Source organism: Lethenteron reissneri, chromosome 1 (genome assembly GCF_015708825.2).
Source record: "Lethenteron reissneri isolate LAM-NWPU_2019-01 chromosome 1, ASM1570882v1, whole genome shotgun sequence".
In the NCBI taxonomy this organism is placed as follows: Eukaryota; Metazoa; Chordata; class Hyperoartia; order Petromyzontiformes; family Petromyzontidae; genus Lethenteron; species Lethenteron reissneri.
Window position 1 is genome coordinate 1,117,743 of NC_083779.1, and position 26,112 is coordinate 1,143,854.

The following is a 26,112-nucleotide window of genomic DNA, read 5'->3' on the forward strand; positions in this document are numbered from 1 at the left end:
GGAGGCTCAGTCGCCACTGTCATTGGTCGTGAGCGCCACCGCTCCCCATAGACATAAAGACAAAGATCCCCCGTATAACCTCCACATACTTTTGGAGGCAAGTGCTGTTAGCGAGCAGCACCGATGAAGGTCGCCACGACACACGAGGGGGTGGGTGGCCAGCCCCACGATAGACAAAGTCAAAGACCCCCGTATAGCCTATTACAGACTGTTGGGGCAAGTGCTGTTAGCGAGTAGTAGCACCTACGAAGGCCGGCACGGCACACGAGGGGGTGGGTGGCCAGCACCACGCTCGGCCGCCTTTGTCTCTGTAGTTTACACACACACACACCTGTACACACACACGTGTACACACACACACGTGTACACACACACGTGTACACACACGTGTACACACACACACACACGTGTACACACGTGTACACACATGTACACAACAACAACAACAACAACCGCCATTCGCCACTAAGTGGCGGTGACGTCACCACGATGCTTGTGCCAGGCCAAGTGCACCTTGAGGCCACGTGAAGTGTCGAAAGCCCGCTGGCAGGAGGTCACACACACACGTGTGCACACACACACGTGTACACACACACACACGTGTACACACACACACACCTGCACACACACACGTGTACACACACACACGTGTACACACACACAAACGCGCGTGTCCAGGGAGACAGGTGCGGGACCACGTGACTCGGATTGAGGTTGCTCAAGGCGGGGCCGTCGTGCCTGGAGTGACCCCTACGTCACCGGGGGGTGGCGGGGGGAGGGGTGTTAGGAGGGGGGAAGGAGGGGGGAGGATGAGGGGGGCGACGTGATAAACACCACGCACCGTGTCACCTGGTTGTAACACGTCCACGTGTATCTGTATCACGTGGTTGTAACATGTTTGTGTGTGCCACGTGGTTGTAACACGTCCACGTGTGTGTGTCACGTGGTTGTGACACCTCCACGTGTGTGTCACGTGGTTGTAAAACGTTCACGTGTGTATGTGCCACGTGGTTGTAACATGTTTGTGTGTGCCACGTGGTTGTAACACGTTCACGTGTGTGTATCACGTGGTTGTAACACATCCACGTGTGTGTATCACGTGGTTGTAACACGTTCACTTGTGTGTATCACGTGGTTGTAACACGTTCACGTGTGTGTATCACGTGGTTGTAACACGTCCACGTGTGTGTCACGTGGTTGTAACACGTCCACGTGTGTGTATCACGTGGTTGTAACACTCCATGTGTGTGGATGTGTGGTTTGGAGGGGTGGTTCACACTGAGAGCCCCGTGGATGGTTGGGGGTGAGTGGGGGTTTTCCCTTGGGACCGCCTGGTACCGAACCGTGGGGGTAGTCTACTGGCAGCAGGTAGAACAATCATGAGCTACTGGCAGCAGGTAAAACAATCAGAGCCTACTGGCAGCAGGTAAAACAATCAGTCTACTGGCAGCAGGTAGAACAATCAGTCTACTGGCAGCAGGTATATGATCTGGGGCTACTGGCAGCAGGTAAATGATCTGAGTCTACTGGCAGCAGGTATATGATCTGAGGCTACGGATATGAGACTACTGACAAGCGAGGGGTACGCCTCCTCCTCGATGCCTATGAGAAGGGAGCGTGGAACAGATGGAGATTAGTCCACACATGTTGCTGTACCGCCTTCTCCTGGCAGAGTCAGGGGGTATGCCCAGGGTGACCCCGCCCACTGGAATTTGTCACAGCACATTCATCCACGGACCAATCCAATTGGCGCACAGCGCCAGCGGCATCGCTCCTCCACGTGGAGCTCCACGTGGAGCTGTCGTCGACTGTTGCGTGGAGACCCGGCGACCTCGGAACGTCTCGTCTTGAATCACTCCCCGCCAGCCACCCCCACCCCACCCTGCCCCCCACCCTGCCCCCCACCCTGCCCCCCACCCTGCCCCCCACCCTGCCCCCCACCCTGCCCCCACCCTGCCAGTTTAGCTTGAATAAGGTTTCTTGTTTTAGGTGATTTGTTTACCTTCCCTATACTTTGCACTCCTATCGTGTCTTTGTATCGTGCCCCTACTGGACATCTGTGAATAAGAGATGTAAAGCTCTGGCATTGTTGTTGTTGTTATTAATGGTGTCTCTCAGCCGAACTCACCCAGTTGACGAGTTAAGAGAGAAAACCAATTCCAGACTGGAGCGATGATAACAGCTTGGTAGCTCATCGAGTTCCTCCAATATAGAAACGAATTCTGATTCGGAATCGCTCCCTGATCGTAGCTCCTGTCATTTCACTCTGAACGAACCGTCCTGAGATTGCCTTCGTCTGGCTCAATGAGCCAGTCCAGCCGAGTAGCGGCGGCGGTGGTAGTGGTGGTGGTAGTGGTGGTAGTGGTGGTAGTGATAGTGGTGATGCACCCTCCCTGCACCCTCCCTGCACCCTCCCTGCACACTCCCTGCACCCTCCCTGCACCCTCCCTGCACCCTCCCTGCACACTCCCTGCACCACCCTGCACCCTCCCTGCACACTCCCTGCACCCTCCCTGCACCCTCCCTGCACCATCCTGCACACTCCCTGCACACTCCCTGCACCCTCCCTGCACCCTCCCTGCACCACCCTGCACCCTCCCTGCACCCTCCCTGCACACTCCCTGCACCACCCTGCACCCTCCCTGCACCCTCCTTGCACCCTCCCTGCACACTCCCTGCACCCTCCCTGCACCCTCCCTGCACCCTCCCTGCACCACCCTGCACCCTCCCTGCACCCTCCCTGCACCCTCCCTGCACACTCCCTGCACCACCCTGCACCCTCCCTGCACCCTCCCTGCACCCTCCCTGCACACTCCCTGCACCACCCTGCACCCTCCCTGCACCCTCCCTGCACCCTCCCTGCACACTCCCTGCACCCTCCCTGCACCCTCCCTGCACACTCCCTGCACCACCCTGCACCCTCCCTGCACACTCCCTGCACCCTCCCTGCACCCTCCCTGCACACTCCCTGCACCCTCCCTGCACCCTCCCTGCACCCACCCTGCACCCTCCCTGCACCCTCCCTGCACCACTCTGCACCCTCCCTGCACCCACCCTGCACCCTCCCTGCACTCTCCCTGCACACTCCCTGCACCACCCTGCACCCTCCCTGCACCCTCCCTGCACCCTCCCTGCACCCTCCCTGCCCCCACCCTGCACCCTCCCTGCACACTCCCTGCACCCTCCCTGCACCCTCCCTGCCCCCACCCTGCACCCTCCCTGCACACTCCCTGCACACTCCCTGCACCCTCCCTGCATTCACCCTGCACTCACCCTGCACTCACCCTGCACCCTCCCTGCACCCTCCCTGCACCCTCCCTGCACTCACCCTGCACCCTCCCTGCACCCTCCCTGCACACTCCCTGCACCCTCCCTGCACCCTCCCTGCACTCTCCCTGCACCCTCCCTGCACACTCCCTGCACCCTCCCTGCACCCACCCTGCACCCTCCCTGCACCCTCCCTGCACCCTCCCTGCACCCTCCCTGCACACTCCCTGCACCATCCTGCACACTCCCTGCACCCTCCCTGCACCCACCCTGCACCCTCCCTGCACCCACCCTGCACCCTCCCTGCACCCTCCCTGCACCCACCCTGCACCCTCCCTGCACCCTCCCTGCACCCTCCCTGCACCACCCTGCACCCTCCCTGCACCCACTCTGCACCCTCCCTGCACCCACCCTGCACCCTCCCTGCACCCTCCCTGCACACTCCCTGCACCACCCTGCACCCTCCCTGCACCCTCCCTGCACCATCCTGCACACTCCCTGCACCCACCCTGCACCCTCCCTGCCCCCACCCTGCACCCTCCCTGCACCCTCCCTGCACACTCCCTGCACCACCCTGCACCCTCCCTGCACCCTCCCTGCACCATCCTGCACACTCCCTGCACCCTCCCTGCCCCCACCCTGCACCCTCCCTGCCCCCACCCTGCACCCTCCCTGCACCCTCCCTGCACCCTCCCTGCCCCCACCCTGCACCCTCCCTGCCCCCACCCTGCACCCTCCCTGCACCCTCCCTGCACCCTCCCTGCACCCTCCCTGCACCCATCCTGCACCCTCCCTGCACCCTCCCTGCACCCTCCCTGCACCCTCCCTGCATCCACCCTGCACCCTCCCTGCACCCTCCTTGCACCCATCCTGCACCCTCCCTGCACCCTCCCTGCACCCTCCCTGCACCCATCCTGCACCCTCCCTGCACACTCCCTGCACCCTCCCTGCACCCTCCCTGCACCCTCCCTGCACCCATCCTGCACCCTCCCTGCACCCTCCCTGCACCCTCCCTGCACCCTCCCTGCTCCCACCCTGCACCCTCCCTGCACCCTCCCTGCATCCATCCTGCACCCACCCGGCATGAGCCAGCGGTGGGTGCAGGATTCCACATTCCTGTGACGAGAGAACGTCATTCCATAGGACAAACAACCACACAAAGTGGTACTTTGTTTTATCCACCCCCGCAGGCAGGGAGGATGATGGGCTGAGTCAACTGCGCTGCGAACCTGGCAACCTGAGTTCGATTCCCACTCACGGCCACCAACACCAGTGACCATAAACTGAAACGGTTCTAAGCCTCCCCTAGGTTGACTCAGCCTCAATGAGTACCCGGTGCGATGTGCGAACATCGTCACTGGGGAGACAAAGGCGGCCGGCCGGGTGTGGTGCTGGCCACCCACGCCCTCGTGTGTCGTGCCGGCCTTTATAGGTGATGCTCGCGAACAGCACTTGCCCAAAAAGTCCATACCCGGGGATCTTTATCTTTGTTATTTTTTGTGTATGGGCTATTTGCCTTTGTGTGTAAGTATGGGTGGAATGTATGTAGGTGTGTATGTATGTATGTAGGTGTGTATGTGTGTATGCCGAGTGTGTGTGTGTCTGAGTGTGTGTGTTTTTGTACCGTATGTGTAGGTATGAATGTATATTTATGTATGGATGCACGTGAGTGTGTATGAATGTATGTATGAATGTGAGTATGTATACGTGTGTATGTATGAATGTGTGTATATGTGTGTATGTATGAATTTGTGTATATGTGTGTATGTATGAATGTGAGTATACGTGTGTATATGAATGTATGTATACGTGTGTATGTATGAATGGAAGTATATGTGTGTATGTATGAATGTGAGTATACGTGTGTATGTGGGGAGCGGTGGTTTAGCGGTTAGCGCGTTGCACGACGAACCATGGAGATCCGAATTCGATTCCCGCTCACGGCCAACACCGGTGACGATTATATGAACCGGTCCTGGGCCTCCCCTAGATCGACTCAGTCTTAAATGAGTACCTAGTGCGGTGTGTAAACATCGCCACTGAGGAGACAAAGGCGACCAGGCGTGGTGCTGGCCACCCCACCCCCTCGTGTGCCGTGCTGGCCTTCATAGGTGCTACTCGCTAACAGCACTTGCCTCAACAATCTGTTTAGGCTACAAGGGGGTGTTTATATGTAGATGAGTGTGTATGTTTAACATGTAGGCTTATGATGGATGAGTGTATGTAGATGAGTTTGTATTCTGTATATGAGGGTGTATGTGTGTGTGTGCCGGCCTTCATAGGTGCTCGCAACAGCATTTGCTCCACAATTCGCTTCAGGCGATATGTGGGACACTTGTCTATGTAATGGGGTGAGGAGGGTGTGAGTGTATTTATAAATATATGGCGTGAGTGTTTGAATAATATGGTGTGTGTATGAATATATGGTGTATGTATGAATAATATATGGTGTGTGTGTGTTTTAATAATATGGTGTGTGTGTATGAATATATGGTGTGTGTATGTATAAATATAAATATATGGTGTGTGTGTTTGTATGAAAAGTGTATGGGGAGCGACCCGAGTTCGATTCTCACTCACGGCCCACACCAGGGACGTTTATCTGAACCGGTCCTTGGCCTAGATCGACTCAGCCTGAAATGAGTACCTGGCACTGGGGATACGAAGGCGGTCGGGCGTGGTGCTGGCTACCCACCCCCTCGTGTGCCGTGTCGGCCTTCCTAGGTGCTCGAAAACAGCACTTGCCCCAATAGTCTGTTAAAAGTCTACACGGGGGAACTTTGTCTTTGTATATGAGTGTGTATGTGTGTGTATATGAGTGTGTGTGTATATGAGTGTGTGTATGTGTATATGTGTGTGTGTGTATATGTATATGTGTGTGTATGTATATGAGTGTCTTTGTATATGAGTGTGTATGTGTGTGTATATGAGTGTGTGTGTATATGAGTGTGTGTATGTGTATATGTGTGTGTGTATATGAGTGTGTATGTATATGAGTGTGTATGTGTATGTATATGAGTGTGTGAATGTGTATATGTGTGTGTATATGTGTGTGTATGTATATGAGTGTGTATGTGTATGTATATGAGTGTGTATGTATATGAGTGTGTGTATGTGTATATGTGTGTGTGTATATGTGTGTGTATGTATATGAGTGTGTATGTGTGTGTATATGAGTGTGTATGTATATGAGTGTGTGTATGTGTATATGTGTGTGTATATGAGTGTGTATGTATATGAGTGTGTATGTATATGAGTGTGTATGTATATGAGTGTGTGTGTATATGAGTGTGTGTATGTGTATATGTGTGTGTGTATATGAGTGTGTGTATGTGTATATGTGTGTGTGTATATGAGTGTGTATGTATATGAGTGTGTGTATGTGTATATGTGTGTGTATATGAGTGTGTATGTATATGAGTGTGTATGTATATGAGTGTGTATGTATATGAGTGTGTGTGTATATGAGTGTGTGTATGTGTATATGTGTGTGTGTATATGTGTGTGTATGTATATGAGTGTGTATGTATATGAGTGTGTATGTATATGTGTGTGTATATATATGAGTGTATGGCGGCCGTCATAGGTGCTGCGCTATTCGCTAACACTTGCCCCAACAGTATGCCGAGGCTACACGGGGGAGCTTTGGCTTTACCTCCCTGTGCGTGTGTGCATTGACCGCTGTGTACGTGACCGACGTGGTTCCCTCCGCACGTGGGCGGGGGGAGGGCGGGGAGTTGGGGGCGGGGCACTTACAGTGACGTCACGCTAATTTGCATTGCGACTCGCGAGGGATTACCAATCGATTCCATCGGTTGGGCGATGGCATCGTGTGAGAATCGATTCTCCCTCCCACACATGAGGAACTGAATATTTCAACAGTAAACAAAACCCACACAAATATCGACACTTGGATTGTACCAGCAGAAAACTTAAATATGTCGTGACCGAGTTACACCGTTGTTTTGTTTGAGGCAGACACTTTTCGTCTGAGCTCCGCTGTCCTCTACACATTAAGATGTTTTCAGCCAATTAGTAAGCGATTAGCCGCGCTGTGTTCCAACATCACCTGGGCCCTCCCTTCGGTCGACTCAGCCTCAAATGAGTACCTTGTGTGGTGTGCAGTAACCATCGCCCGCTGGGGAGACAAAGGCGGCCGGGTTGTGGTGATGGTCACCCACCACCTCGTGTGCCGTGCCGGTCATCATTGGTGCTGCTCACTAACAGCACTTGCCCCAACAGTCTGTTAGGGGCTACACGGAGGATCTTTGTCTTTGTGTGTAGTGTGACAGGTGTTCGCTCGCAGCACTTGCCCCAACAGTCTGTTAGGGGCTACACGGGGGATCTTTGTCTTTGTCTCCGTCCAACGACACAGGCGCAACCCCTGCTCAGCTTGCCCCCCCAACAACAATAACAGCAGCAACAACAACAACTGCAGCAACAACAACAACAACAGCAACAACAACAACAGCAGCAACAACAACAGCAGCAGCAGCAACAACAGCAACAACAACAGCAGCAGCAGCAACAACAACAACAGCAACAACAACAACAGCAGCAACAACAACAGCAGCAGCAACAACAGCAACAACAACAACAGCAACAACAACAGCAACAACAACAACAGCAACAACAACAACAGCAACAACAACAACAGCAGCAGCAGCAACAACAACAGCAGCAACAGCAACAACAGCAGCAGCAGCGCGAAACAAATGAGTAAATGCTGACACATTCAAGACGTTGATCGCCGAGTGGAACTCACGCCCCACAACAAAGACAAAGGTCCCCCCGTCTGGCAAAGTGCAGCACTTCACACGCGGCCGTCTTTGTCTCCCCAGTGCTGATGTTCACCCACCGCACTCCCACACACACACAAAGACCCCCCGCCCCCGTATATCCTCTCGCAGGCTGTTGGGGCAATTGCGATGAGCGAGTCGCTGCACTGATGAAGGCCGGCACTGTGGCACACGACGGGGTGGGTGGCCAGCACCACGACCCGGCCGTCTTTGTCTCCCCAGTGACGATGTCGACCAACACCGCAGCACGGCATCACTGGAGGCTCAGTCGCCACTGTCATTGGTCGTGAGCGCCACCGCTCCCCATAGACATAAAGACAAAGATCCCCCGTATAACCTCCACATACTTTTGGAGGCAAGTGCTGTTAGCGAGCAGCACCGATGAAGGTCGCCACGACACACGAGGGGGTGGGTGGCCAGCCCCACGATAGACAAAGTCAAAGACCCCCGTATAGCCTATTACAGACTGTTGGGGCAAGTGCTGTTAGCGAGTAGTAGCACCTACGAAGGCCGGCACGGCACACGAGGGGGTGGGTGGCCAGCACCACGCTCGGCCGCCTTTGTCTCTGTAGTTTACACACACACACACACCTGTACACACACACGTGTACACACACACACGTGTACACACACACGTGTACACACACGTGTACACACACACACACACGTGTACACACGTGTACACACATGTACACAACAACAACAACAACAACCGCCATTCGCCACTAAGTGGCGGTGACGTCACCACGATGCTTGTGCCAGGCCAAGTGCACCTTGAGGCCACGTGAAGTGTCGAAAGCCCGCTGGCAGGAGGTCACACACACACGTGTGCACACACACACGTGTACACACACACACACGTGTACACACACACACACCTGCACACACACACGTGTACACACACACACGTGTACACACACACAAACGCGCGTGTCCAGGGAGACAGGTGCGGGACCACGTGACTCGGATTGAGGTTGCTCAAGGCGGGGCCGTCGTGCCTGGAGTGACCCCTACGTCACCGGGGGGTGGCGGGGGGAGGGGTGTTAGGAGGGGGGAAGGAGGGGGGAGGATGAGGGGGGCGACGTGATAAACACCACGCACCGTGTCACCTGGTTGTAACACGTCCACGTGTATCTGTATCACGTGGTTGTAACATGTTTGTGTGTGCCACGTGGTTGTAACACGTCCACGTGTGTGTGTCACGTGGTTGTGACACCTCCACGTGTGTGTCACGTGGTTGTAAAACGTTCACGTGTGTATGTGCCACGTGGTTGTAACATGTTTGTGTGTGCCACGTGGTTGTAACACGTTCACGTGTGTGTATCACGTGGTTGTAACACATCCACGTGTGTGTATCACGTGGTTGTAACACGTTCACTTGTGTGTATCACGTGGTTGTAACACGTTCACGTGTGTGTATCACGTGGTTGTAACACGTCCACGTGTGTGTCACGTGGTTGTAACACGTCCACGTGTGTGTATCACGTGGTTGTAACACTCCATGTGTGTGGATGTGTGGTTTGGAGGGGTGGTTCACACTGAGAGCCCCGTGGATGGTTGGGGGTGAGTGGGGGTTTTCCCTTGGGACCGCCTGGTACCGAACCGTGGGGGTAGTCTACTGGCAGCAGGTAGAACAATCATGAGCTACTGGCAGCAGGTAAAACAATCAGAGCCTACTGGCAGCAGGTAAAACAATCAGTCTACTGGCAGCAGGTAGAACAATCAGTCTACTGGCAGCAGGTATATGATCTGGGGCTACTGGCAGCAGGTAAATGATCTGAGTCTACTGGCAGCAGGTATATGATCTGAGGCTACGGATATGAGACTACTGACAAGCGAGGGGTACGCCTCCTCCTCGATGCCTATGAGAAGGGAGCGTGGAACAGATGGAGATTAGTCCACACATGTTGCTGTACCGCCTTCTCCTGGCAGAGTCAGGGGGTATGCCCAGGGTGACCCCGCCCACTGGAATTTGTCACAGCACATTCATCCACGGACCAATCCAATTGGCGCACAGCGCCAGCGGCATCGCTCCTCCACGTGGAGCTCCACGTGGAGCTGTCGTCGACTGTTGCGTGGAGACCCGGCGACCTCGGAACGTCTCGTCTTGAATCACTCCCCGCCAGCCACCCCCACCCCACCCTGCCCCCCACCCTGCCCCCCACCCTGCCCCCCACCCTGCCCCCCACCCTGCCCCCCACCCTGCCCCCACCCTGCCAGTTTAGCTTGAATAAGGTTTCTTGTTTTAGGTGATTTGTTTACCTTCCCTATACTTTGCACTCCTATCGTGTCTTTGTATCGTGCCCCTACTGGACATCTGTGAATAAGAGATGTAAAGCTCTGGCATTGTTGTTGTTGTTATTAATGGTGTCTCTCAGCCGAACTCACCCAGTTGACGAGTTAAGAGAGAAAACCAATTCCAGACTGGAGCGATGATAACAGCTTGGTAGCTCATCGAGTTCCTCCAATATAGAAACGAATTCTGATTCGGAATCGCTCCCTGATCGTAGCTCCTGTCATTTCACTCTGAACGAACCGTCCTGAGATTGCCTTCGTCTGGCTCAATGAGCCAGTCCAGCCGAGTAGCGGCGGCGGTGGTAGTGGTGGTGGTAGTGGTGGTAGTGGTGGTAGTGATAGTGGTGATGCTGGTGGTAGTGGTGGTAGTGGTGCTGGTGGTAGTGGTGGTGATGCTGGTGGTAGTCGTGGTGGTGGTAGTGGTAGTGGTGCTGGTGGCGGTAGTGGTGCTGGTGGTGGTGGTAGTGGTGGTGGTAGTAGTGGTGGTGGTAGTGGTGGTGGTAGTGGTGGTGGTAGTGGTGCTGGTGGTAGTGGTGCTGGTGGTGGTAGTGGTGCTGGTGGTAGTGGTGCTGGTGGTAGTGGTGGTGGTGGTAGTGGTGGTAGTAGTGGTGGTGGTAGTAGTAGTGGTGGAAGTGGTAGTGGTGGTAGTAGTGGTGGTGGTAGTGGTGGTAGTGGTGGTTATGGTAGTGGTGGTGGTAGTGGTGGTGGTAGTGGTGGTGGTGGTAGTGGTGGTGGTGGTAGTGGTGGTAGTGGTGGTAGTGGTGGTGGTGGTAGTGGTGGTGGTGGTAGCGCTGCGGCGAGGGGTTGGTGGGTCACCCCACCAGGCGCTCGTGGAGGAGCCGTCCCTCCGGCTCTGCCAGGAGCAGAGCGGCCACACGTCAACAACGTGGCGCCTGTTCCGTCTGTATGGATGGAGTTCAACTAAACTATTACACATTCTTGTCTTTACCAGGTAAGGCCCACTGAGCTGCTATGTAGCTATCACGAATGATAGCTCAACAAAGTGGCTTGTCATGTGGAAATGTATCGCAGCCAAATACTCTTAAATGCGTGATGTTGATTCTAAATGTGGAGGGAGAAACGGGAGGACCCGGAGAAAAATCCAGACGACCACGGGGGGAGAGAGAGAGAGACACGCAAACTCCAACATAGACAGCAGCAGGCGTCAGGGTCGGACCCACGACCTCCTGTATACCAGGCGAGGTAGTGAACATCTCCTTGCCACCGTGCTGATGATGAGAGAGAGAAACAAGCAAACTCCAACATAGACAGCAGCAGGCGTCAGGGTCGGACCCACGACCTCCTGTATACCAGGCGAGGTAGTGAACATCTCCTCGCCAGCGCAGAGCTTGGAGGGCGATTGTCGGTAAGCGCCGTCTCCTGACCACCGCGTGGCTGCCGTGGCTGCTGCTGCTGCTGCCGCCTTCTCGCTCCTCGTCTGCGGTTCCTCCTCCTCTCTCTCGCGCGCGCGCACCTCGCGGTTGGCTTCGTATGGCGCGATAAAAGTTCAACATCCTGTATATACAAAGACAAAGGTCTCCCGTGTAGCCTTAACATACTGTTGGGGCAAGTGTTGTTAGCGAGTAGTACCTATGAAGGTCGGAACGGCACACGAGGGGGTGGGTGGCCAGCACCACGCCTGACCGCCTTTGTCTCCCCATTGGCGATGTTTATACACCGCACCAGGTACTAATTTGAGGCTGTACACACACATCAGCACACGTGTATGTGCGTGTTAACATTGTGGGGAGCGGCGGCGCGGTGGTTAGCGCGCCGCACGATGAACCCCTTGCGGATATCTGAACCCTGAGGTCGACGGGCACGGTGTGTGAAACATCGGCACTGGAGGGGAGACAAAGGCGGCCGGGACTTGGATGTCGGCCAACACCACCAATTCGCCTTCCTGAATAGATAGATGATCGCTCACTACGACCCGTCTGTGTGACAGCGCGCGGCTCGAGACGGGGCCCCTTTGTCCTTGTGCATCAACACGAGCGTCCTTCTGATGCCATCTCTCACCCAGAATAACCCCCCACCCTCCCCACCTCCTCCTCCCCCTCCTCTCTCTTTCGTCTCTCTCGCTCTTTCCTGCATTTTCCAGGCAGCACCAAGTCTCTCCTCCATCTCAGCCTCTCTCCTTAATTGCCCTCCTCCTTCCCCCTCCCTCCCTCCCTCCCTCTCGCCCCTCTCTCACTTCTCTATAAACTGACCCAAGCGCCCCATTCCTCCTTCCCCCCTCCCCTTCCCTCTCACGCCCTCTTCCTGCTCTCCCCCCCAGCCCCGCACTCTCCCCCCAGCACCACCCCTCCCCCCCCAGCCCCCTCCTCCCCCCACCTCTCTATACCATGACTCAATCTCCCCCCCCCGCTCCCTCCCCTCCCTCCAGCCCCACCCCTCCTCCCCCAGCCCCCGCCCCTCGCTATATGAAGACCCCCCGCGCTGCCCACGCGGACTCCAAACGCGAGGCGAGACCAGGTGAGCGCGTGAGGTGAGTGAGGGGGTGAGAGTGATGAGTGAGGGTGAGAGGGTGAGTTATGGTGGGAGCGTGGGGTCAGGGTGAGGTGAGGTGAGAGGGTGAGGTGAGGGTGAGGTGATGAGTAAGGGTGAGGTGAGTGAGAGGGTGAGGTGATGAGTGAGGGTGAGAAGGTGAGTTATGGTGGGAGCGTGGGGTCAGGGTGAGGTGAGGTGAGAGGGTGAGGTGAGGGTGAGGTGATGAGTAAGGGTGAGGTGAGTGAGAGGGTGAGGTGATGAGTGAGGGTGAGAGGGTGAGCGCGTGAGGTGAGCAGGTGAGTGAGGCGAGTGTCGCCATGCTACTCTGCGATAATCGATCATTTGTAACATCATCATCATTAAATTTATAATCATCTACGTTCGTTTAAAAATCCTGCAACATATTCCCTGCAAATAAAACAAATCACGCGACATCCATTAATTCATCCCCACGATGCTCTGTTAGTGAATGCGTTTCGCGCTGCTCACGGGGCGACAGGGAGACAGTGACGGTGTACAGTCGACCATACTTCATCGCGCCGGTCACCACCTCGTTGTCGAATCGCACGAAGGGTTGAGTCCAGGGGTGGGGTGAGGGGTAGTGTGAGGGGTAGGGTAGGGGTAGTGTGAGGGGTAGGGGTAGTGTGAGGGGTAGTGTGAGGGGTAGTGTGAGGGGTAGTGTGAGGGGTAGGGGTAGTGTGAGGGGTAGGGGTAGTGTGAGGGGTAGGGGTAGTGTGAGGGGTAGTGTGAGTGGTAGTGTGAGGGGTAGGGGTAGTGTGAGGGATAGGGGTAGTGTGAGGGGTAATGTGAGGGGTAGGGGTAGTGTGAGGGGTAGTGTGAGGGGTAGTGTGAGGGGTAGTGTAAGCGGTAGTGTGAGGGGTAGTGTGAGGGGTAGGGGTAGTGTGAGGGGTAGGGTAAGGGGTAGGGGTAGTGTGAGGGGTAGTGTGAGGGGTAGTGTGAGGGGTAGGGGTAGTGTGAGGGATAGGGGTAGTGTGAGGGGTAGGGGTAGTGTGAGGGGTAGTGTGAGGGGTAGGGGTAGTGGGAGGGGTAGTGTGAGGGGTAGGGGTAGTGTGAGGGGTAGTGTGAGGGGTAGGGTAAGGGGTAGGGGTAGTGTGAGGGGTAGTGCGTGGGGTAGGGGTAGTGTGAGGGGTAGTGTGAGGGGTAGTGTGAGGGGTAGTGTGAGGGGTAGGGTAAGGGGTAGGGGTAGTGTGCGGGGTAGTGTGAGGGGTAGTGTGAGGGGTAGGGTAAGGGGTAGGGGTAGTGTGAGGGGTAGGGTAAGGGGGAGGGGTAGTGTGAGGGGTAGTGTGAGGGGTAGTGTGAGGGGTAGTGTGAGGGGCAGGGGTAGTTTGAGGGGTAGGGTAAGGGGTAGGGGTAGTGTGAGGGGTAGTGCGTGGGGTAGGGGTAGTGTGAGGGGTAGTGTGAGGGGTAGTGTGAGGGGTAGGGTAAGGGGTAGGGGTAGTGTGAGGGGTAGGGTAAGGGGTAGGGGTAGTGCGAGGGGTAGTGCGTGGGGTAGGGGTAGTGTGAGGGGTAGGGGTAGGGGTAGTGTGAGGGGTAGGGTAAGGGGGAGGGGTAGTGTGAGGGGTAGTGCGTGGGGTCGGGGTGTGCGTGGAATAGGGTAAGGGGTAGGGGTAGTGTGAGGGGTAAGGGTAGTGTGAGGAGTAGGGTAAGGGGTAGGGGTAGTGTGAGGGGTAGTGCGTGGGGTAGGGGTAGTGTGAGGGGTAGTGTGAGGGGTAGGGGTAGTGTGAGGGGTAGTGTGAGGGGTAGTGTGAGGGGTAGGGGTAGTGTGAGGGGTAGTGTAAGCGGTAGTGTGAGGGGTAGTGTGAGGGGTAGGGGTAGTGTGAGGGGTAGTGTGAGGGGTAGGGTAAGGGGTAGTGTGAGGGGTAGGGGTAGTGTGAGGAGTAGGGTAAGGCGGGAGGGGTAGTGTGAGGGGTAGTGCGTGGGGTAGGGTAAGGGGTAGGGGTAGTGCGTGGGGTCGTGTCATGGTTCGCGCGCAGCGCAACGAACCCGGCTTCCCGAGTTCGATTCCCGCTCACGACCAACACCAGTGACGATTATCTGGACTGGTCCCCTAGGTCGACTCAGCCTCAAATGAGCACCTAGTGCGGTGTGTAGTAAACATCGCCACTGGAGAGACAAAGGCGGCCGGGCGTGGTGCTGGCCACCCACCGCCTCCGTGTGCCGTTCCGGTCTTCATAGGTGCAACTCGCTAACAGCACTTGCCCCAAGTCTGTTAAGGCTACACGGGGGATCTTTGCCTTTGATAAACAGAGCTGCAGTCTCCAAACCCTTATCATCCACCTCCATCTCTCTACAGTCCTCGCCAACGCAATTCACGTTGCCATGAAAAAAGGGCCTTTGGCCGAAACGTCATATGGGGCCTCGTGTAGCCTGCCGGAGTATGTAACATGACGCGACCATTAGCGTGGTTGTAACAGAATATGGGTTACAAACTAAACACACAAACACATTGCCACAGCTACGCCTCGTCCACATAACAGAGGGAGACCTTGCCCACAAACATCTAGGCAGCTCAACAGCGTTAGTGCGAGCAAAGCCTGATGACTCTGCTGCTGCTGATGATGAGACACTAAATATCGAAACCGGACCAGAGGTTTGCTTGCATTGAATCAATGCTGCTGATTTCTTTATTGCGTACGCTTTGCGACCTTGGTTCAAAGGTCAACTCGCACTTTGCAACTCGTGCCTCTGTGTTGATGTCACGACTGGTAATTGTATATATATATATGTGTTTCAGGAAATCAATCTCCAACTCTCCACAGATTTAACACAACAAAGTAGTTCCTTGGTGCGACGCGCAGGAGTGATACAACGATGGCCTCTGCGGTGCAATACCTGCGCAAGCACAAGGGGGTGAGTGGAACGCCCCAGCACGGCTCCCAGAACGATGATTGAGGGCCGACGTTGACTAATCGATGATGCAAGCTAACGACTAATTAAAAGCCATCGATTATGATTCTTAATTGACGTTATTTATTTTGGGGGTTGCGGGGGTGAGTTGCATTTGGGCCACGTAAATAACTTTTGGTTGCTTTTGTGTCGTACGAGCCTCCACCACCCGACGTAGCCGCACGAAATTAAATTAGCTGACTATGATTGACGTGGCTCAGCTCACCCTGTGGCGAGTTAGAGAATCTCACAAGCCAGATATAGTAACACTCACCCATCCACTCATCCACCCACTTACTCACTCGACCACTCACTCGCTCACCCACTCACTCACCAACCCACCCATTTGCCCACTCACTCACCTACCTACTTGCTTGCCCACTCACTCGCTGACCCACTCACTCACCACCCGCTTACTTACTCACCCACTCACTCACCCGCTCACTAACTTACCCACCCACTTACTCATCCAATCATTAACCCATCCACTTACTCGCCCACCCACTTACCAACTTGCCCAAAAAACTCACTCACATATTCACTTTAAGATTTTTTTTGTTCATGTTTTTGTTTTTTGTTGTTGCAGTTGCACCCGATTCAATAGCCGAATGGCTCACAGGGCTATACCTAATAAATGAAACTTGAAACTTGAAACTCACTACCTCCCTTACGCGCTCACCCACTCACCGATCAACTCACCCAATAACCCACTCCCCACCTCTCTTACTCGCTCGCCCACTGAACCCAACCAATGAATCAATCACACTGGAGAAACACCCCAGTGACTGAGTGTCAGGTGTATGATGACCGTGTCGCGTGTGTGTTACAGCTGATCCCTCTGTTCGGATTCCTGAGTCTCGCCGTGGGCATGAGCACCTCCATGAGCATCTATGCACTGCTCACCAAGACTGACGTCGTGTGAGTACCTGTCATGGCCTCCGCGGTGGGGGTTGGTGAGGGGGAGCGGTGGCACAGTGGTTAGCACACTCTGTACTCCGAGTGTGTGCGTGAGGGGGGTTTCTCTCCCCCTGTTTTGTCGTGTGTGAGAGTAAGTGAGTGTGTGAGAGTAAGTGACTGTCTGAGTGTGAGTGTGTGTGAGAGAGCGAGTGTGTGAGTGAGCGTCTGAGAGTGAGTGAGTGTGTGAGAGAGTGAGTGTGAGTTAGTGTGTTTGTTATCCGGCAAAAACAAACCCCTCCCTCCTCATGGTGGTTGACGGCAACGCTGTAGTGGGCAGTGCCGTGGCGGGAGGGCCAATTTAAATTGGCCTTTCCCCTCGTGGCATTGGTAACCACCACAGCGGCCAAATGGGGGCTCTGGATGGGTGCGAGGGGCTGGTAATCCCTCCACCTTCAATTAATTACCACTAAACCACGACTGCATTTTTTTATTAATAAGCTTGTACCAGAGGTCCCGGGGGGACAGGCGTCTATGACGTCCCCTGGCCAAACCCTATTTGGCGGAACCAGGAGATTGAATCCTTACCCTCGGGGTTCCTCCAGAAACAGCAAAAAGCCACTGCGGGTGGCCACGTGGAATGTCCCATCGCTGCCTGCAGACAAAAGAGGCTGCCACTTGTCTGTCGGAGCTGGACCGGTACCGCCTGAATTTCTGTGGCATTCAGGAGATACGGTGGACCGGCTCCTGCTCCTGCCACCATGAAGGGTGGACAGTCCTTTACTCGGGGCAGGAGACTGCCAAACAACAGGGAGTGGCTCTTCTTCTGAACAAAATAATTAATGGGGTGTGGGAGCGTGGCAGTGAGGTGTGGGAAGCTGTAAGCTCCAGGCTACTTTGGGCTCACCTTCCCATCAACCAGAGGCGAGAAGTGGTGGTCATGGTTACTTATGCCCCCACCGAAGACGAACATACGTGGAGGGATGCAGGCAAAGCCGATGAGTCAGATGCCTTTAATGACCTCCTGTCACAGGTGCTAGCTAAAGTGGCCCCTCGTGATAGAGTCATCTTGTTGGGTGACTTCAATGCCCGAGTTGGTCATGATGCTGGCACCTGGTCTGGAGTGATTGGAAGGCATGGGCCAGATCAGCTCAATAACAATGACAGGAGGCTGCTAGATTTTTGTGCAGCCCATGGGCTTGTAATTACCAACACGCTGTTCCGGCATTGGCGCATCCACACAACATCATGGATGCATGCCGGGTCCAAGCAAGAACATCTGCTGGACTACATAGTGACAGAACAGCAAATGCGGGCCCATGTCCTTGACACCAGGACCTACCGTGGAGCTGATCTGCCCACTTACCGTCGACTTGTCATCTATAAGATGCACCTACCATTCTTCCACTCTGGTAGTGGGTGTACACCCAGCACCCCATTCAAACCCTTAGTGGCATTGTCTCAGCTCGCTGATGAAAGTTGCAAGCGAGAATGTCATCATCGCTTGGGGCTGGGGTTGGCATCGTCCCCCACTCCTCCTGATGTCGAGGGGAAATTGGCGAGGTTTAGGACTGTGGCTCATGCAGCTTCAATGGCTGCTTTGAGTACACGGTCCAGACCTCCCCAGAGACCCTGGCTGACAGAGGAGGTCTTCAGGCTGGCTGAGAAAAAGCGACAGGCCGACTCTCATCGGCTACAGCATCCCACGTCGGAGAATGAGGAGGCTTACCGTAGCCTTCGCTAGGATGTTCGGAGAGCCGTGAGGCGCTGCAAGGATGGGTGGTGGTTGTGGGTTGCTGAGGAGATGGAGTCTGCCTCAATGGTCCGCGATCACAAATCACTCTTTAATTCCATAAAAAAGTAACCTGCAGCGCCACACCTATTACCATCATTAGGGGAAAAAAACGGTGATGCAATCTCCGACACCCAGGAACAAGTTTTCGGATTTGCTGAGCATTTATGTGAGGTCCTGGAGTAGAGGAAATCCCTCAGCCTGGAAAATAACGTGGGACAAAGTGGGGATGACCCTGCTGAGGCTGCGGTGCCTCAAATATTGGAAGGAGAAGTCACCCCCTGTGAGTGGCTGGCTGAGTTGCCATCTGTTGAGGAAGTACTGAAGGCGATCCGGAGTCTGAGACCAGGAAAGGCACCGGGCAGAGATGATCTCCCAAGCGAAATGCTGAGGGAGGGTGGCGTTTGTGCCCAGACTGCCCTACATGACATCATAACAACAGTCTGGACCACTGGACGGGTTCTGCAGGATTGGAAGGATGCCCTGGTGGTTTCCCTCTTTAAGAAGGGGGACCGCACAGACTGTAACAACTACAGGGGCATGTCACTCCTCAGTGTGCCGGGAAAGGTCCTGGCAAGGATTATTCAACATCGCCTTGCTAGGCACGCTGAGGAGAGGCTTGAGGAGCCCGAATGCGGTTTCAGGATAGGGCGGTCCTGCACAGATGCCATATTTTCTATCTGTCTGCTGCTTCAGAGGTGTAGGGAATTCTAACAAGACCTACATCGTTGCTTTATTGATCTTGTCAAGGCCTATGAAACCATCAGTAGGCCTGGGCTCTGACCCTCTGCTCACGATCATTAAGGACCTTCATGATGGTGAGCGGGCCCGGGTAAAAGTACGTGGCCGAGAGTCGGAGCCATTCCCTGTACACTTTGGGGTGCGACAGGGATGTCCTCTGGTTCCCACATTATTTAACATCTATTTCAACCACGTAGTTCGTGAAGCCTATAATAGCTGTACCGGAGGAATTTCCATTTGGTACAGATACAATGGGAGGCTGATCGATGCCCGGGTGCGGTCAAGGGATGGCTCCCTATTGCTCAATCATGTTATGTATGCCGATGATCTGGTAATTTCTGCTCATTCAGAGGAGGAGTTGGAGGTGCTGCTGCTGAACCTGGAGCTTGCCACCAAGAGGTGGAGCCTTACCATCAGCCCCACCAAAACTAAGCACCTACCTGGGTATTTTGTATCATCGGACACTCCAACCCCACAACTCCCAATTGGTGATAGGGCAGTTGTGGAGAGAGTGGAGAGTTTCCCATACATGGGAAGTGTGCTCATGACTGGCTCCAGTTTAACAGCATATGTCTCACTCCGAATCAGTCGAGCGGCATTATCTTTTCATCGGTTGCGTAACGCTGTGTGGAAGCTACCTGGTCTGTTGCTCGACATGAAGCTTCAGGTCTTCTCGGCCACGGTCATTCTCTCCTTTTTCTATGCTTGCGAATCGTGGACCCCCCTAATGGAACATCTTCGCCGTTCAGAACATTTAGACTTGCCTGCCTACGATTCATCCTGGGTTTAACCAGGCTGGATTGTGTGAGGAGCTCCTAAATTCGTGAAAGATGTGGACAAAGCCCCATCGGTGAGCTCCTCCGGCAGGCAAGGCTGCATTGGTTGGGTAGCCCGCATGCCCAGCCACTGCATGCCTAAACAGCTTTTGTTCGACCGGATCGAGGGGGGTAAACGGGCGTGGCACGGGCTAGAGAAGAGATGGAGTGATGTGGTACAGGAGGACGTGGAGCTGAGTGGACTTGCCGATGACTGGTACCAGCGGTGTCAAGATCGGCTTCTGTGGAGGAGGCTCGTGAATGATGCTACTGGGCAGTTGGGGGCAGTCGCCTTCCAACAACAACGGAGGGGGGAGGAGCGACACTCACAACAACGAGCGGAGCACCGGGTGGCTAAAGCACAGCAAGTTGGCACAGTAGGGGGCACAGGTGGTGCATCGGTCAGTCATATGACTCTCAGTCAGTCGACCTATGGCACTTAGGTCTGCCCCGTGACCTCCTGCCAGCGAGCGTTCGACACTTCACGTGGCCTTAATGTGCACATAGCCTGGCACAAGCGTCGTGGTGATGTCACCGCCACTTAGTGGCGAATGGCGGTTGCTGTTATTGAGAGTGAGTGGGGAGCAGTAGTGGAGTGGTTAGCGCGCTGCGCGAGAAATCCGGTGACCCGAATTCGATTCCCACTCACGGCCAACATTAGTAGTGATTATCTGAACCGGTCCTGGGTCTCCCCTAGGTTGACTCAGCCTCAAATTAGTACCTGGTGTGGTGTGTAAAGACAAAAGCGGCTGGACGTGGTGTGCTAATAGCAGTTGCCCAAACAGCCTGTTAGATGCTATCCTGGGATTCTTTGTCTCTGTAGCATTTATGCGTGTGTTGTGTGTCGTGTGTCTCATCAGGGTGAATAAATCTGGGAACCCGTGCCCATGGGAGAAAATTGATCCAACCAAACCACAGAAGGTAATACTCATGCACTCACACGGACAAAGACACACACTTACACAGACACACTCACATAGACATACACTCACACAGACACGCACTCACATAGTCTCACACAATCACATAATTACTTACACAGACAGACAAAGATCCCCCGTATAGCCTGAACAGCCTGTTGGGGCAAGTGCTGTTAGAGAGGAGCACCTATGACCAGGGCCAGATGAAGGCGTGGGGGCTTTAAGGGCTGCAGCCCAGGGGCCTCCGCCAGCTGGAGGGCCTCCAGACATTAAGTGAAAAGTTATTTCGCTCGTGAATGCTGAATTTTATTTGCTGTTAGCCTTGTAAAAATAAATTGTATTTTTCTTTAACTTTGTTTTATTTTTGAAAATATTACTGGGGGCCTCACAGGACCTGTAGCCCAGGGGCTTTCAAAATCTTAATCCGGCCCTGCCAATGAAGGCCAGCACGGCACATCAGGGGGTGCAGTGGCTGGAACCATGCCCGGCCGCCATTGTCCCCCAAGCAGCGACCCAGGGGAGGCCCAGGATTGGTTCAGATAAGTGTCACTGGCGTTGACCGTGCGGGGAAATCGAACTTGGGTGGCCGTGTACATGTGCAGCGCCATAACCGCTGCACTACCGCTCCTCACTCACTCACTCACATAGACTCACAATTACACAATCACACGCTCACACAGACACACACTCACACGGACATATACTCAAACACTCAGATCGACACACAATCACACATCAACAACAGCTGTCATTCGCCAATAAGTAGAGGTGACGTCACCACAGTGCTTGTGCCAGGCCAGGTGCACTCTGAGGCCACGTGAAGTGTCGAAGGCTCGCTGGAAGGAGGTCACGGGACAGACCCAGGTGCCATGGATTGACTGACTGAGATGACTGGCAGATGCACCACCTGTGCTCCCCACTGTGCCAAATTGCTGTGGTTTAGTTGCCCGGCGCTCCGCTCGTTGTTGTAAGCGTCGCTCCTCTGCTCTCCGTTGTTGTTGGAGGGCGACTGCCTCCAACTGCCCAGTAGCGTCCTTCACGAACCTGCTCCATAAAGGCCACTGGTACCAGTCGTCGGAAAGTCCACTCAGCTCTACATCCTCCTATACCGCATCAGCTAAACATAAGCTGCTTGGGCATGCGGTGGCTGGGCGCGTGGGCTATATACCTCAGCCAATGCAGCCTTGGCTGCTGGAGGAGCTCACTGATGGGAATGTGCTCAGATCTTTGAAGGATCTGTGAGCTCCTCACACAATCCAGCCTGGTCCGTAGCACAGTGCGCTAACCACTGAACCACCACACATACATGCAAAGTGCCCCCGTATAGCCTTTAACAGACTGTTGGGGAAAGTGTCGGCAGTGTGTCGCACCGATGATAATCACCACCGCTGCTGGTGGCCGTGATTGGGAATTGAATTCTGGTCTATGCCGGGTTCATAGTGCGATGCGCAAACCGTTGCACCACCGCTCCCCTCACTCGCATCTTCGCAGGACCACCCGCACACACTCACTGGGGTGACTAACTAATCGTTCTCTCTCTCTCGCCCCCTCTCCTTGTCTCTCCCCCTCACTGTCTCCTCGATAGTTGATCACCATCAACCAGAAGTGGGAGAGATGCGAGGGACTGGACCTGGCAAAGCAAGCGACCAAATAAACTCACTCATGGACATCCCACACACTTAGTCACCCAAACACATACACATACACACCCACTCACACACACACATAGACACCCACTCACGTAGACACCCACTCACATAGACATAGACACCCACTCACGTACACATAGACACCCACTCACACACACATCCACATAGACACCCACACACATACACATAGACACCCACTCACATAGACACCCACTCACATAGACACACACTCACATACACATAGACACCCACTCACACACACATCCACATAGACACCCACTCATATAGATACCCACTCACGTAGACACCCACTCACAGAGACACACACACCAACTCACACACATGCACACACAAATAGACACTCACACACACACATACACCTACTTCCACACACACCCACTCACTCAGCAAGTGACGAGTCAGGTGGTTGGATCGTTGAGCTGTAAACGGGGATTGAACTCTGACCGGAGCAGTGATTTGAGTAAAAATGGCGTTTATAGTCAATAGACAAACAAGACAAAGGTCCCCCATGTCGTATTTAACAGGCTGCTGGGGCAAGTGCTGTTAGCGAGTAGCTGCTATTAAGGCCGGCACGGCACACGAGGGGGGGTGGGTGGCCAACATCACGCCCGGCCGCCTTTGTCTCCCAAGTGGAAATGTTTACATTCCACACCAGGCACTCATGTCGACCTAGAGGAGGCCCAGGACCGGTTCAGATAATCACTACGGATGTTGGCCGTGAGTGGGAATCGAACTCGGGTCTTCTGATTCGTAGCGCAGCGCGCTAACTGCTACACACAGTGCTGCACACACACACACAGTGCTGCACACACACACTGCTACACACACACACTGGTACACACACACACACAGTGCTGCACACACACACACACAGTGCTACACACACACTCACAATGCTACACACACACACACAGTGCTGCACACACACACAGTGCTGCACACACACACACAGTGCTGCACACACACACAATGCGTTGTTATGTTCCCCGCACAACAGAGAGCCTCTAGCCGCACACGTGATTACTCTCTCGAGTCCGTCCAAATGATGGCAGCAACTCCGTGCTGAACTTGAGTCCGCGAACTGCGACACACAGTGTACCACAAGGGTGGTCCAGATGTCTCGTGACCCCCACCCCCCTCAATTAACTCCTAATATTGTGTTGCATATTCGTTTGTGTTTTAAATAAAACCTTACATATTAAATACAATTATTACGTTGTAGAGAATTATTCAATCGTGGGGGTTGGTGAGGACCACCCTGTACTCTGTGAACTGACCAGATGGGAAGACTCTCATGTACCAGGTACTCATTTGAAGCCGAGTCGACCTCGGGGAGGCCCATTGACCAATTCAGATAGTCGTCACTGGTGCTGGCCGTGAGCGGGAATCGAACCTGGGTCGCCAGGTTCATAGCGCAGCGCGCTAACCGCTACACTACCGCTCCCTCCACCACACAGTTCACACACACAGACACACACACTTATACAGTAGGAACCTCTGGTTACACCAGCCTACAGGGGATTATTCTGTCCGTCCGTCCGTCGTGCGGGGAGGGGCTGGGTGGGGAGGAGCTGAGTGGGGAAGGTGGGGAGGGATTGGGTGGGGAGGGAGGGGCTGGGTGGGGAGGGGCTGGGTGGGTAGGGTGGGGAGGGGCTGGGTGGGGAGAGGGGAGGGGCTGGGTAGGGAGGGTGGGGAGGGGCTGGGTGGGGAGGGGATTGGTGGGGATGGTGGGGAGGGGCTGGGTGGGGAGGGGCTAGGTGGGGAGGGTGGGGAGGGGCTGGGTGGGGAGGGAGGGGCTGGGTAAGGAGGGGCTGGGTGGGGAGGGGCTGGGTGGGGAGGGTGGGGAGGGGCTGGGTGGAGAGGGAGGGGCTGGGTGGGGAGGGTGGGGAGGGGCTGGGTGGGGAGAGGATATTAAGATAATTATGCATTAACTTAGGAAGGAACCACTCAGACTCTTCTGTGTTAAGCAACTTTAATATCTAAAAACACTCTAATATGCAAACACACTTATGATCGGAATTGCCACGACAGGACTCCTACAGATATCATACTTATCGATCCGTACAATTAAAACCTCAATGCTTACGTTGTTAAACTGAACAGTAAAAAACAGGCGAACTGCTCATAGTAACGCGACAATCCACGACGGTAGCAAGGTCCTTAGAAATAACAGCAGTCATGCGCAACCGTGCCAAAGAAACATGCTCAATGGCAAAAGGGGGCATCAATGAATTCATTGGTACGATTATGTCATGAAAAGAAAACAAACGACTAAAATACTTCTCAACGACCGTATCCATGCAACTTAAGGGACAGCACAATGAACACACCGCTCTCGAATGGCAACCCTTTGCGGAACAAACGCCACGCGGGACAACCTCATTGGTGCCCATATGCGCGTTGGAGGGGTGAGGGGAGGAGAAGAGGTGGTGAGAGGTGGGGTAGGAAGGGGGAGGAGGGGTGGTGAGGGGAGGAGGGAGGGGGAGGAGGGGTGGTGAGGGGGAGAGGTCGGGAGGTGGTGGGGGAGGAGGCATTGGCAACTCTCATTGTTGTCAAAGGTGTAACTTTAAATCGAGACTGGCTCCACTTCTTCTTTGATAGGTGCCGACCAGTGGTTCCAAAGGTTACACGCGTCACGTGCACAGCACCGCTGTTGACATTTCTACTGTGAGCGCAAATGCACCTGCTTTACCGGTTTTCATGCCGTAAACTGGTTACCGTAAATAAAACCGGTTATTAATGGCCATATAAGAATAGTCGTTTTACCCTTTCTGGCAGTAAAACAGGAGGTGTGCTCGGATGTTCAAACAACCACGTAGGTACCTTTTTGCAAGGCGTCACGTCTGCATGAACCACAAGCACACGTGCTTGTGGTGAACGTGCAATCCACACGTGCTCTGCCGACATTGTCACGCAATTAGCTTTGGTATTGGTTGGCCGTCACCGCCAGTCTTCTTCACCGCCTTGCCACGCCACAGGTATTAGACCGGAGAACAACGCCAGACAGCGAACAGCACACAGAGAGTGCACGTATCGGAAGACTTATAGCTCGAGTCGAGCAGTTTCACTCATGGGATACCTCTTTTGCCAGGTTCAAAATGATGAACGATAAGAATCGGGTGTTTACCCTTTCTGGTCATAAATCTGAGCACACCTCCTGCGTCCACTGCCGTGAAGGGGTAAACAAAACTATTCTTGGGGTTTTTCCCATTATTTTTGATACTGGCAACAACAATAATGTTCCGTAGATTCTATCAGACGTTTTGTTGCCGACTCGACATGTTTCCGTCAGAGGTATGAACCCGTTGCAGAGCAGGCGGCGGGGAGAGGACGAGCGACACGCACAGCACGTCCCTGCCCGTGGGTGGGTTACGTGGGTGTCCAGGAGGAGGCGCGCCACCTGGCGCTGCCAGGAGATGGCGCTAGAGAAAAGTGTGCGGACTCGGCTGCAGCTGATGGAACGATCGGAATGGGATGTACCCTTGCCTGGCAATGAAGCAGGAGGTGGTGAAGATATTTCTT

The 26,112-nt window shown here is 54.5% G+C and overlaps 1 protein-coding gene across 4 annotated transcripts; it reads left to right on the plus strand.

Moving 5' to 3' along the window:
• The first annotated feature begins 12,776 nt into the window (after window positions 1-12,776).
• On the plus strand, window positions 12,777-23,798 carry C1H15orf48 (chromosome 1 C15orf48 homolog). 4 transcript variants are annotated; one of them, XM_061577125.1, is made up of 5 exons: window positions 12,777-12,849; window positions 15,632-15,722; window positions 16,588-16,676; window positions 20,861-20,921; window positions 22,506-23,798. In XM_061577125.1, exons 2-5 carry the CDS (start codon window positions 15,684-15,686, stop codon window positions 22,572-22,574), a joined length of 258 nt encoding a protein of 85 aa, XP_061433109.1. In that variant the 5' UTR covers window positions 12,777-12,849; window positions 15,632-15,683; the 3' UTR covers window positions 22,575-23,798. The 4 variants fall into 4 exon arrangements, with proteins under 4 accessions (XP_061433109.1, XP_061431640.1, XP_061432366.1 ...); XM_061575656.1 differs by having other exon boundaries at window positions 12,810-12,849; window positions 15,607-15,722; XM_061576382.1 differs by having other exon boundaries at window positions 12,815-12,836; window positions 15,607-15,722.
• The last annotated feature ends 2,314 nt before the right edge of the window (window positions 23,799-26,112 follow it).